The sequence below is a fragment of the Aquarana catesbeiana genome, linkage group LG02, assembly GCF_042186555.1.
Source record: "Aquarana catesbeiana isolate 2022-GZ linkage group LG02, ASM4218655v1, whole genome shotgun sequence".
NCBI lineage: Eukaryota > Metazoa > Chordata > Amphibia > Anura > Ranidae > Aquarana > Aquarana catesbeiana.
In genome coordinates this window covers 766479493-766493752 of record NC_133325.1, presented here as the reverse complement: position 1 = coordinate 766493752, position 14260 = coordinate 766479493, and the positions used below count along the sequence as shown (strand labels likewise).

The 14260-nt window shown below is 42.7% G+C and overlaps 1 protein-coding gene across 1 annotated transcript in view; it reads left to right on the top strand.

Annotated features, from left to right (window-relative positions):
• The first annotated feature begins 3556 nt into the window (after positions 1–3556).
• RIPK4 (receptor interacting serine/threonine kinase 4) overlaps positions 3557–14260 on the top strand; it is a 36176-nt gene continuing 25472 nt past the window's right edge. Inside the window, 2 exon segments of the mRNA XM_073617263.1 lie at positions 3557–3703; positions 3706–3811. Of these exon segments, the coding sequence (XP_073473364.1) occupies positions 3631–3703; positions 3706–3811 (179 nt within the window). The 5' untranslated portion in view covers positions 3557–3630.

Sequence of the window (14260 nt, the reverse complement as noted above, 5' to 3'; positions counted from 1 at the left end):
GGATCCCTTCATGCATCTTGCATATGTGGATGGGAGAAATTTTTTTTTTTTTCTGATTGAAAAAAAAAAAAAGAACCGTCTATGGCCAACCTAATGGCTCTTTTACACTGTGACTATTGCAATCTAAGCACCGCAATGCAAGGACCCATTCACAGCAGAATGTGGTGCCATAAAGGCGCGTTCTGTGCGTATTTCCTGTACCACACATGAATGTGCTGCCCTTGTGAGACACATGAGGATGCCATTAATTTTTAAAGACCCCCCAAACACATTTCGCATATGCAGTACCATGTGGTTTGGTGCGACGCAATCTGAAAAAGTGACACTTGCAATATTTTTTTTTACTGCATTCCCATATGTTTGGCAGCCCATTGAAATGAATGAGCTGTCAAAACTGGAATGTGCGGGCCACATGGGAACCGGCCCTAAAACATGGGCATAGATAGTCCTAATGTTAAAAAAAAAAAAATGTGGTGTTCACATCTCTGCATTGTTTTAAGTGCAATTTGGAAAATATGAATCTGGCCTGATTTTCTTTCTATTTGAAATAGTTGTTGGGTGGAATAGTATGGTGATGCATCATGGAAAATTGCAAATCAAATGCCTTTTCAAAAATACAAATAAAATACAATTTTAAACCTCCTGTGGATAAGGGTTGGGGGCCTTCAAATTGGATTCAGCGATGTGGTCCCCACACCTCCGAATGCCATAACATTACTTTAAAGCTTTGCAGACCTGCATAGGGTATACACCTAGTGGGTCCATACTTGCGGGTGAGTGCGCACCCTGGTGGGAGTTTGCAGTAATACACTTGCATGTGTGCAGAGCACTGGTATATAGAGTTTCCTTGAGGATATACCTTCATTGCTTTCACTGGGAAACATAGTTGGAATCCTTATTATGGACTTTTTTTTTAACATCAATTGCTGTTGACGGTTTTTCGCAATATCTTTATGCAGTAGCACTGTTTTATTGTACAGAACACTTTGTATGGATTATCTAGCACTTTATATATGCATATATTGCACAAATGTATTAATTTTGCACTACAGCATTTGCACATTTGTATGTATTTATGATTCAATATATATTTTCTTAAGGCAGCGCAGTCTTGATATTCAACTACGCTATATTACCAAAAGTATTGGGACACCCTGCCTTTACACGCAGATGAACTTCAATGGCAGATACCAGGATGCCTTGATGTGGCCTGTAGCTTACGCATGTATTTGCAAATGTGTGCAGACTAAACCCCTGTTTTTGACGCATACTGTTAGATAAGGATGAGCTCCGGCGTGTTCGCAAGCTGCACGTGCAGAGCCCGCCAGGAAGTCGGCACGGCGCTGAGCTAATCGCAGGCAGTGAGACATTTCCCGATCTCTGTAGCCGCACATCGGGAAATGTCTCACTGCCTGTGATTAGCGCAGCGCCATGCTGACTTCATGGTGGGCTTGGCACGTGCGGCTTGTGAACACGCCGGAGCTCATCCTTACTGTTAGACAGGTTGATTTGGTTGTCCGTGCGCTGGTCGTTAAATAAGCTTGGAATTTTTCCTTGGATTTATCCTTGGCCTTTTTTATATTAATATTTAACTACATATATTACCAAAAGTATTGGGGACACCTGCCTTTACACGCACATGAACTTTAATGGCATCCAGTCTTAGTCCGTAGGGTTTAATATTGAGTTGGCCCACCTTTGCAGCTATAACAGCTTCAACTCTTTTGGGAAGGCTGTCCACTAGGTTTAGGAGTGTGTCTATGGGGATGTTTGACCATTCTTCCAGAAGTGCATTTGTTAGGTTGGGCACTGGCTCACAGTTTCCGCTCTAATTCATCCCAAGGGTGTTCAGGTAGAGGTCAGGACTCTGTATAGGCCAGTCAAGTTCCTCCACCCCAAACTCACTCATCAATGTCTTTATGGACCTTGCTTTTTGCACTGGTCCAAATCATTTGGTGGAGGGGGATTATGGTGTGGGGTTGTTTTTCAGGGGTTGGGCTTGGCCCCTTAGTTCCAGTGAAGGGAATTCTTAAGGCGTCAGCATACCAAGACATTTTGGACATTTTCATGCTCCCAACTTTGTGGGAACAGTTTGGGGATGGCCCCTTCCTGTTCCAACATGACTGCGCACCAGTGCACAAAGCAAGGTCCATAAAGACATAGATCAGCGAGTTTGGGGTGGGGGAACTTGACTGACCTGCACAGAGTCCTGACCTCAACCCGATAGAACACTTTTGGGATGAATTAGAGCGGAGACTGCGAGCCAGGCCTTCTCGTCCAACATCAGTGCCTGACCTCACAAATGCGCTTCTGGAAGAATGGTCAAACATTCCCATAGACACACTCCTAAACCTTGTGGACAGCCTTCCCAGAAGAGTTGAAGTTGTTATAGCTGCAGAGGGTGGGACAACTCAATATTAATCCCTACGGACTAAGACTGGGATGCCATTAAAGTTCATGTGCGTGTAAAGGCAGGTGTCCCAATACTTTTGGTAATATATGGACTAAGCATAGGTGTGCACCTCAAAGCTCAAACACGTATGTGTTTGTGTGCATGTGTATATATACAGACGACATCAGTAGGGCACAGACTGGTGTCAGTAGTGTTTATTTTTATTATTTTTTTTTTTTACTATTTTTTTTATTCTTTACAAATTCTTTAGGATTTCCGTGTGTTCAGGGTGATGTGCAGTGTTAGTTTCTGCCACACATAGCGTTTTGCTTTTAGGCCAAAAAGTTAAATTTTGGTCTCATCTGACCAGAGCACCTTCTTCCACATGTTTGCTGTGTCCCCCACATGGCTTCTCGCAAACTGAAAACAGGACTTCTTATGTCTTTCTTTCAACAATGACTTTCTTCTTGTCACTCGTCCAAAAGACCAGATTTGTGGAGTGCACGACTAATAATTGTCCTGTGGACAGATTCTCCCACCTGAGCTGTGGATCTCTGCAGCTCCTCCAGAGTTACCATGGGCCTCTTGGCTCTTCTCTGATTAATGCTCTCCTTGCCCGGCCTGTCAGTTTAGGTGGATGGCCATGTCTTGGAAGGGGGCTTTGGTGAAATATGAGGGGTTTAAACTAAGGGAATCTACGCTACGCAGGGTAATTAGGGTGTGCCCAGGCACACCTGGCGCACCCTGTGCTCAGGCCTATGGGACTAAGACTGGGATGCCATTAAAGTTTGTGTGCATGTAAAGGCAGGCGTCCCAATACTTTAGACAATACAGTGTATGTCAAATGCACATGAACCTCCGACACATAGGTGTACTGAGCCCTAAAATGTGCACAAAAAAAAGCCTTTAAAATCTCCTGAATATGCTACACTCAGGTGTGAATGTAACCTAGCTAATAACTAGAAAATTCTGGATGTTCACCTACAATTAGCTCCCAAAGGTTCAGGTCACAAGAGTAATCAGAAGTCCCAAACTGCAGTTAGCATTTCTGGCCACTAGATGGCAGCACGGCGCCCCCATGAAAGCTTTGCCTGTCCCAGCAGAGACCAAGGTGCAGAGTCAGGAAATGATGTCAGCTCCTGGCACAGAACACACCTTAATTACCTGGGCAGGGAGCTACAGACAGCAAACAGATCTGCTGGAGAGAGGGGAGAGGAGAGGACGCAGCCTGCAGTACCATGGACAAGGAGGGCTCTTCCCCATGGGATATGGGGCTGCTCAGGACCTTTGACTCCAGGGAGTTCTGTGGTTGGAGAAGATTGGATCTGGGGGATTTGGACAGGTTTATAAAGTCAAACATATCTCCTGGAAGACCTGGCTGGCCATCAAGTGTCCTCCCAGCCTGCATGTGGATGAGAAGTAAGTGACAGGCAGCAGATCACCTTCCCAGCAAGGAGAGGGCTACTGACCTGTCATGAAGGCAGATCTAGCTCTACTGTGCATTGGGGAAGGTGGAGCAACTTTGTTTAATGTTTTCCATTGTTGTTACATGTTATGATGACATTGCACTAGGTGGATAATGTTTGTTTTATTTTTTTTCTCTACATTGTTTGCAATATATCAATACAATGTATCAACATTTTAAAAATGGATACAATGTACAACATATTTATTTAGACTTTTGTTTCTCTGGCAGGGCATAGTCTTTGCCAAGGACAGCTACGTAGGGCAGCAGGGTAGCTTTATTTATTTTTATAGGGGTCTTCAAATTCTGCCCTACATTTCAGGCCTGTTCACACCTATGCAGTTTGCTTTATTATTATTATTATTATTATTATTATTATTATTAGCTTTTTTTCTTTTCTTCTGGGGTCTTCAAATTCTACCCTACATTTTCAGGCCTGGTTCACCCCTATGCAGTTTGCTTTTTTATTATTAATAATATGATTTTTATATAGCGCCAACAGTTTACGCAGCGCTTTACAATGTAGAGGGGGGGACAGCACAATTACAGTACAGTTCAATTGACTATAGTGCATTTCTGCAAAAAAACACAAATAATCGCATAGGTGTGAACCAGGCCTTTCGATATGTGCATTAAAAAATTGTGAGAGATCTGGGGCAGGTTGAATTGTTCACCGTTTGTATTGCATTATAACATAGGATCTCTATGCAATTTTAACTTTAGATTTAATAAAACTTGGCAAACTTAAATTATCCAATCAGACAGGCCCTTGCACTATATACTTAGTAGATCAAAATCAGATTGTAGCTAGCTCTAGTTCAACATTACAACCTCTGTGCAACAAACTATGTCAAATGAGGAGCAACCTAAATTATCCAATCAGTCTGTATCCAATCAGGCAGGCCTTTGTACTACACAAATGTTATTAGATCTAAAGGGGATAGTAGAATCAGAATGTATTGTATAAGGCTAACTTTATTGCATGGCTATGAAATTATTATTTAAAAACAAATCTCACAGCCATCCAATAAAGTTTGCCTTATACAATACATTCTTATTCTACTATCTTCTTTAGATCTAATAACATTTATTGTAGTGCAAAGGCCTGCCTGATTGTATAATTTAGGTTGCTCCTCATTTGACATAGTTTGGGTATATCTAAAGTTAATTTGCACAGAGATTGTATGATCAGATTGTAATCTTGCCACTAGAGCTCACCATACACTCTACAATCTGTATAATCTCTTTTTTGATCTACCAACAAGTATGTAGTGCAAGAGCCTGCCTGATTGGCTAGATTTGCGAGGTCTTCTCATTAGTTTTGCTAAAAGTTGATTTGTATGGGGAGCAAAGGGTAGTTAATTGGCATTTGGGTGGAAAGATGGGAGGGTTGCAGGAAGTGTATTACATTTCCAATAAGTACAAAGTCTAATGAGCAAGGACTGTGCCCGGAAATGAATGTCTGGCGCTTTTTAAAGGGGATGGGAGATTTTAAAGTAAGTGCATTGTTTGTTTTTACTTTTATGCACATATTGCAAATGCAATGTTGTAGTTTGTGGTGAATGTGGATGGTGCATTTATCCTGGATCTGTGGCCATGTTGGATTGCTGGCAGAGGTGTGCACAGCCTATTGTATTAGGGTGTGCACCCCAAAGCTCAAACACAGAGCAACAAGCAGTGGCTAGGGGTATGAACGTGCCATGGCATAGCATAACAGCCATTATAGAGAGCAAAGCAATATTTTTTTTAGAATTGTATTTATTTATTTTTTTTTAATCTTATTTTTACATTTTTATTGCCCTGTTGGGGGGCTTTATCAGGGGTCGGAACAGACCCTTGATGTCTCGCGTTTAGGACTGAGCCTCAGCTGCGCAGATGAATAGAAAGCACTTGCAGGCTTCCTATCCATTCACAAACTTAAGCAGAGTAAACAGTTTACTATACTTTAGTGATGAATGAACACAGGACCGATTTGGTACCAATCGCTCACTGTGTTCATTTAGAAAAGGAAGGGGCCAGTAAATGACATATTTACCAGCCCCTTCCCCCTGCTGGAGGAAGGAAGATGAGAAAATCTGGCAGTGCTGCAGGGGGAGAAAAAGAGAGGATCGGTGTCTGCAATAAGGTGGTACAGCCGGTCCTAATGCTCGGCAGGTGCCCGAGCCCTCCTTTTGAACTGATAGGACCTGGGTCCAGTACAGGAGGGTCGGCTGTACTGCCTTATCAGTGGTCCTGGTGATTGGGGTGTGCCCAGGCACACGCCGCACACCCCCTGCAACCGCTTTAAAGCACCTGTGCAAGATAAAGGAAAACCTGCAAACATGGCCTGTTGGGGGTACTTGAGGACAGGGTTGAGAACCACTGCTCTATGGGACACGTTCACATCTATAACCTTCTCTTCTCCTCTTCCTTTTTTTTTTTTTTTTTTTTTTTTTTTTAAGCTGCTGCATTTTTGGAAAGGGTCAGGGACTGTTTTAAATGCAAAACTGTGTTTTTGGTTTAATAGACTTCAATGGAAAAGCATGTAGTGCGGGGGGGGGGGGGGGGGGGTTCTTTTTCTGCGATTTGCATTTTTAATCTACTCAATAACAAACTTGCCCAAAAAAAAAAAAAAAACATAAAAAATGCAAAGCGTGTGCAAGAATGCAAATAACACTGCAGAAATGGGTAAAAATCAAACTGCAAAGGTGTGAACCAGGCCGAACAGGGAAATTCTAACTACTCCCTTTTGGTCATATATGCTGTATATCTCTTGGAAAGTATTTTGTTATGTCTATTTGAGAGTTGTAAACCTCCTGCGCACTTCTTGTGTTATCTAGGAGCCTTATTAGACTTCCTTGTTCTTATCTTGGCTTACAGACTAATTAGGGCCCATATACCATTTTTGTGGCCAGTTAATGCTGGTTAACATGTGTTGGGTTTTAAAGGCTAAGTCCACCTTTGGCAAATGAGTCTGCAAAGCACTGCAACCACGATCAGTGGTTAGTGGTTGCAATGCACAGGCTTCCTACCGAGTCTTATCTCCAACTCCCTGTACCCCTTCCCCTTTTTTTTTTTTTTAGCTTGCCCAAGATGATTCAAATCTTGGCCAGTTCAGCAGGGACTGGTCGAGATTCAATCTATGCACAAGATTGTACCCAAATCGATCCATCAATTGACTTGGGTACAACCAACATGATGAATTTTACATGCGATTATTGCTAGCGGCTATAGCCTCTGACAATAATCGCTGTGTTCTCCTGATAGGGACAGCTCCCCCCCCACCAGGAGAACATAATAGCTCTGCAGGAGTGCTCTTCAGCTGCCACAGCTGACTGATAATTACGAAACCACTCCCATTAGACCCACTGAGAACAGAGGCACAGACAAGCACACATGGATTTCTTCAGAATAACAAAAGTTAGGAAACTGCAACAAAGTTTGTTATAATCCTTGCAGTGTACATAGATCACCCAGGGTTTTTTTTTTTTTTTTCTCAACAAAAGTGGAGTTGCGCTTTAATTGAACAAGCTGAAATTAGAAGCCGATTGGTTACTATGCACAGCTGCTCCAAAATCTGTGTGCTGCAGTTTAACTCTCCCCCAGTGTGCACCATTATCAGTTAGAAAGTCCTCATGGCTTACAATATTGCTCCTTTTTATTCCGGTGGCTGGGTCATGGGGGTTGTTGGCTGACATGTTTTGGGAAATCCTTCCTTCTGCAACAATTTTCAGGTGTTCCAAGTTTTGAGATAAGATCTGGCTAAAAATTATTAATATTATATTTTTTTTCTTTTTATTGACTCTTTTGAGCGCAGTTTGCTTTTACGTAAGAATGACGTAGGCCTTGGATCCAAAATTGTCCTCGATGACCGTATAACATAATCATTTAGGTAGCATCATCAAGGTCAGAAGTTGGTTATTTTAATTCTGTACGATTGACAACATGCTGCAGTGATGGGTCATGTGCTAATCCTGTGTGAAACATCACAGGTGTCACAGATTACCAATGTGGGCTGCGTCTTGAACTCCTGTTATGTTGAGTTCAGGGCCGATGCTAGACTATTTTGCACCCTAGGCAAGACCAGCTACTTGCAGCCCCTCCATCAGCAATGTCCTATCTGAAGATATATAAAAGGGGGGGGGGGGGGGGGGGGACTCAGTAACAGAGATGGTGTGCAGTGAAACTCAGCCCCTGAATGAGAACAAGACTGTGACGAGGCTGTGCCCCATCCAGGGAATTTAAACAAAGGGTAGTACCCACCAGTGCCTCCACAAGGCCAAATGACATACCAAACCGCCCCCTACGGGAGAGGATGCACCGACCAAACCAGTACCCCATCCGGTGCATGGCGCTCGCCCGGTCCCAAGACCCACAGCAGAACCAATGACTGCCATTGCCATCTAGAAAAAGGGCAGGGCAGCGGCATACCAAGCGTCAGGCATTGGGGACAACCTGTCTGCATGACCCCGGAGACCCAGGCATCCAAAAAAATATATACGTCAGGGACTTCCGCAGGTCTTGGTCAAACAATACAAACCAGCGGCCGTGGCTGCGCCCTAGACGGCAGTGCATTCTAGGCGGCTGCCTAGTTTGCCTAGTGGTTGACTTACCAGCACTCAAAGTGTTGGGCAACCCTGTAAGCTGAATTGTTAGAGGCTTTCTGCTTTCAAATCAGTGGTCTTTAAATCCTGTTGACCATTGGTGGGGCTGGCCTGCTTGGAGCGAATACTGACTTTGCAGTTGCCCCATGTTCAGCTCAGTCTGCTTCGACTTGCTGCTCATTGGATTTGCTTTTGCACAAAACATACCAAGCTTAGAAAGCCATTTGAATTTGGGTCTCCACTGGAAAAAAGTGAAGTAGATAGAAAAGGTGGTTGCATTGGAGGGGCTTGGTGGCACTGTTTTAAATGTCTACCTGGTTCTGGCTAGGGGTTCCTACCCCACAGGATTTCTGCTTTATATTGAAAGTGGGAAAGCGGTTAAAACAGGGCTGTGCCATATCCCAGCAGCCATGTAGCCAGCCATTGCTTCTAAACCTTTCCAGCTGACTCCTAACCTTTTTGAGGTTTTCTCTAGTTGTTAATGAGGCTGGCTTCTAAAGTAAGGAAAGCGGGTGGAGGGGGGGGGGGGACCCTTGGCCTCCAGTTTGGAGATTTTGGCTCATGAATCCCATACTAATTTGTCCAGCTTGATTAAAGTGCACCTGTCACTTGGGTAAAGTCATTCAAATGGCAGGAGAACATAAAAGCAAATACCGAGAGGTGCCAACACTCTTAGGCAGAGGAGCCCTTGGGCCCGGGGTGCTCTTTATGCCATTAAGTTTTCTAACTCCGAGGTTGCTCTACCACCCTCATCCATATGACCACATATAGGTCAGAGAAGTGAGTGGGGGGGGGGGGAATTGAAGCTGGGTTTTGATTTCAACCAACATTGCATTTTGAGTGACTCACTTTTGGGGCATTACAGGCCTCTGTGAATGATGAAACCAATTCAATATGCCTACATCTAGGTTCTCCTGTCATTTGGATGACTTGGATTGTGCTGCTGACCCTACCAGCTTCACATAATTGCTTTTCTTTTCTCTTCTCATGCCATTCCGATCATCCATTGGGAGTAAGGAGAAGAAGCTCTGTATCACTCCCAAGTCAGGACTTCTGCAGGGCTTATGTTTCTCTCCCTGCTTGTGACAAAAATAGGTGCCCAAGTAGCCAATGACCAAACACCAGCGATCAATCAGTCTGGCAACAGAAATACCACACTTAGAGAATCCCTTTATTAAAATAGGCCAGATGACCAAGTTCTACTGACATATTTTACCCTAGGCACAGCACTTTGTCAAAAAAGCTTTTTCTGGGGGGGTGGGGAGGGACTAGAATTGGGAACATAATCAGAAAACATGCAGGCTCACCATTTCATCTTCCATTTACCTCTTGCCTAAGGCCAGCAGCAGGGAGCGTGGGCCTCACGCCCCACACGCTTTACATGTGTGTTCATAGAGGCTGAGGTTTCTGCATGCTTCAACACATGGACCATGCTGTCATTGGTAGCTCCTGGTCTCTGTTCATGATCTGAGGCTGGCAGGACAGGCTGTTGATCATGTGACCACTGTGACAGCCAATGACAGTGATTATGTGAACAGAACATTTTGTCCCACTGAAGTCAGGACCCAGTTATAGGGCTGCATGGAAGGGGAAGGTGGGGGTTAAATGTCTCCTTTTAAAAACCCTAAGGGGCGCTTTTACCTGTTTCTCCATGTATATTAAAGTGTCACTAAAGGCAAAGTGTGTGGTGTGTTGTGTGTTTTTTTTTTTTTTTTTTTTTTTTTTATAGATTTTGGATACAATGTAGAGGAATTAGAACCCCCTGTCAGATTTTTATTGCTCTTTGCTTCCATTAGGGAGATTCATCCTCCTTTTATCCTGTTTACGGTTTTATTGCTGAAAGTATTAGAAAATCCCAAATTTTGCCTTGACAACAGAACAGAAATAGAGGGGAAATCTTCTAAAGGGGACACTAGTTCTGACCCTGGGATTCCCTCACTTTGGAAAGATTCTTTCAACTTTCTGCTTTGGCTACGGGACAGGAAGTGAAGGAAAATCTCCCAATTGGGGCATAGATTACTATATTACCCTCCCTTACTATATCCAAAATGGGGGAGTTTTTGCCTTTTAGTGACGCTTTAAAAAAAAAAAAAAAAAAAAAAAAAAATGTAAATGATATAATGCATGACCATAGAATAAAGTATATACCTCTAAACTGTATACTGGTCTACTTTTACAAATCAGACCTTTGTGTCAGCTGATGTCTACATTGTACCGACGCAGCGTGCAAAATCCACTGTCTTGTTTTACAAACCAGAACGCTCTTTATGTTTGTAAGAACATAATTACACGGGAATATGAGCCGTGGCTTGTATGAGTAAAAATACTGCTAATTAAGTAATTTTCAGATTTGTGAATGGCCTCAGGCATTGCTGAATTCCCTGAAAAAACCTTTTCATGTTAATATTTTTTTACACTACTTTATTATGTCGTGCTTGCAGAGGACTAAATGCTGCTGTGACTGTCACGCAGGTTCTGCAGAGCAACCCTTGGCAACAAGTAGGATCAGTCTATGATCTGCTAAGGTTATTCAAAGCACTGTCAGAATGTCCACTATCGTAATTCTGAATCGTGGGACCCCCATAAAATATTTGATGGGGCCCTCGGGGTTATTTCCCTCTGTAGCAGCTGGCAGTGTCATTTACAACAATACATGTAATTGATCTTAATATAGAGGGAGGCCTAAATCAAGGACAGGCAGCAAAAGAGGTGATGGCATAGTCAGTATTATGGGGACTGGTGGTGGTGGTGGTAGTGGTGGTAGTTTCTTGTACACAATTTCTCCAAACCCTTAATACAAATATTTGTTCAACTCCTATATAGACGTAGAAACCTCAGCTGTCCTATCAGGTTTTAGCTGAGCAATTTGTGACTGCATTATACAACGATAAAGTGACCCTAAACAAAATCCACGCCAGTGGCTTCTAAGTGGTCACCCGGCACCGTAGCTATTGGAATATTCTCAACAAGGCTTGTGGCCAAGGCTGTGCAACTTTGCACCTAAACTGGGGGGTGGGGGTGGGGGGGGGGGGAGAGTGTCTTCACTCTCCATTTTTTTTAATTGGCATCACCGTGTCCATTTCTCAGGATCATTAGACCCAGTTTTCACAAGGATGACAGCCGATTTTCCAACCCAAGGAGGATTCAGTATGGTTGTTTGTATACAAATCATTCTCAGTGTATAGCAGTTTCTATACTCTGCATGATATTTAGCTCCCATCTATAGCTATTTCAAAAAATGCCAAAAAGGGATTTATCAAACAACTAATTTAATTTTTTGTGTGGTGGGGTTTGGGGCTTTTTTATCTACATTTTCCTTTCCAAAATCTATTATGTAGAAAGGCTAAGCTCAGCAAAAAACTTTTTCTTTATTTCTGGATATAGCGGGGGATGGGTTAGAGACTGTGGCGGATATTTATTGATGCCGGTGTCCCTATAGGGGGGGTGACAACTGTGCCCCCCATTCAGGCAAAGGGTTGTACACAATGGCTATGCTATCATCCCACTCCACCCCACCCCAGAATGCACAATACAGACAACTAATTTTAAAATAATAAAATGCCAGACATGGGAACCTAAAAGTGTTTTTTGTAGCCAAAAAAAAAAACTTAATTGGGGTTTAAATCCATCTTTTGACTTTTTTATTAACTTTTAAACCACCATCTTAGTCTTTTAAGACTTGAGCACCAAAAATCAAATAAAATGAACCATCTTAAATCATGTAAACTACTGTCCACCCACGAAGTGGGTGATACTAACTACCAGGTTCTTCAAAAGTCTGCAAATCTAACAACATTGATCATCAGAAGTCAACTAAAACACTTTCCACCCACAAAGTGGGTGACACAACACCCCAGTAAGGATAACCCCAACAGGATGGGAGGCTGGGACGGTTGCATGTTGCTGGTGTGAATAAAACTTCTATACGCTAACTGGGGGGTGGGGGGGGGGTTGATGATCACATTAGGTCACATTTATTTTGTGGTATGACAAGATGTGAGGGGAAAGTCCAATCAATGAGGTCACTGACAGAAAAATAAATTGAAAAATATTAACTCTTCCCTACTTTATACTGAAACTTAACATTAAATTTTATAAGGTCGTTTTTTGTTTTTTTTTTAAATGTTTTGTCAGACACTTGACCCATATCTTCAAACATTAAGGTCTGGCCATGCAATTTATAGGGCATGCAGGCTGACGTTATCGAATATTCCTCCATAAACGCTAATGCAACGTATGGAGGAATCTCCCGTGCTTGTTCCAATGACTGCCAAAGTATCCCAACAGTGACTGCATCTGATTGGATGCAAGCTCTCTTTGGCAGCTAATTTTCCACCCAGTTCCTTCAACAAGACAATTGTTCAGTCAACATTTTCCAGCTGGGTGGGTGCCAACAAGGACACCCGTGACTTTAATTTCAGCCAATTTAGCATGAATTGTCCAAAATGCAAGTCCTATTTGGCAGCCTTTAGGGAAGGATTGGGTTGCAATGGGCAACGCAGACTTGCAGGCTCTGCTGATTGGTTAGACTTCTTGTTTAGACAAAAAGGTTTATGTAATTTATGTAATAGGAAGCCTTTGTGTATAGTGGTTGATGCACAGTCGGCAGAGATCTGTCATCAGAATGTCTATGTATTTGTATCTTGTGCTGTTTTAGTTGACTTCCTTCCTCCTAAGATTCCCTGATGTGTGCAAAGTGATATCTATGTTCTGTGTAATATAGCACAATTCTCCATCCCACACAGCTCTAGGATGAGGATGAACACTTCCTTGGGACATGTGTGTAATGCTGCTAGGGATTGTAGAGAGATCTTGAAGGGATCTACTATATAGAAAAGAAAATGTGCCCACCAATCTCATGAATGCACAATTGTTTAGTTCAAGCTCCTGGAAATGTAAGTCTATGGCAGCCAATTCATTGCTGATATTTCTGCTAATTGGAATAAATTGTGCCATTTGTTTAATCATGGGCAATTTATCTCAAGTCGATTCTCCTTTTAACTACCTTACGTAAAAGTCGGTGAGGTGAAGACTGATGCGAGAGATTAAATCTTTGTTCTGCTGCTAAAATACAAATACCCCCCCCCCCCCCCTATTCTTATAACCCCCATTCTTGTTAATAGATGGGATGATAGCTGCCAATGGATAGTTCTTAACCTCACAACTGTTGGTTAGTTAACATTGTCCTAAGGTTTTACTTCTGTTGCTTTGATCATGAAAGCAAAATAATTGTTCAAACTAAGCTGCCTGCCCACCAGTATGCAACAATAAAACCTTATTGGGTACTTGGTAAGAGAGACGGCATGCAACTCTGAATCCTTAATATTCACATCTGTTGGATTAATTGGCTTCCAATCAAAGTGCAAAGGTTCCTACTGACAATTTATGACGCATTGGCCAAACGAAGAACCATGGGCATACACGGGTGTACTGTATATGAGAAAAGAAATAATTCATTACAGCGGTCACTTTCCCACCCAAGTGTCAGAAGTGGCCTACATACTTACAAAAATCTAGAATGGGCAAATTTAATCTGTCTATAGGCACAATAACTGTTGTTGGGACATTGGTTTGTAATCTATGGAAGGAATATCAACATTTTAACAAGCAACAATACAGCTGGTTGCTTAATGTTACAGATCTTCTGGTTTTAAATGGCTCTTCCATTGCCCGGACTTGTCTGTACTTTGCATGGATGATGCATATGGCTTTGAGCGGGGGAGGAGGGGTTATTTGTCCCTGGACCCACCCAGCTAGTTTCTCAAAGCTGATGTTGACATGGAATGTCTTAAGCTAGAGCCTCTTTACAAGACAAGGTGT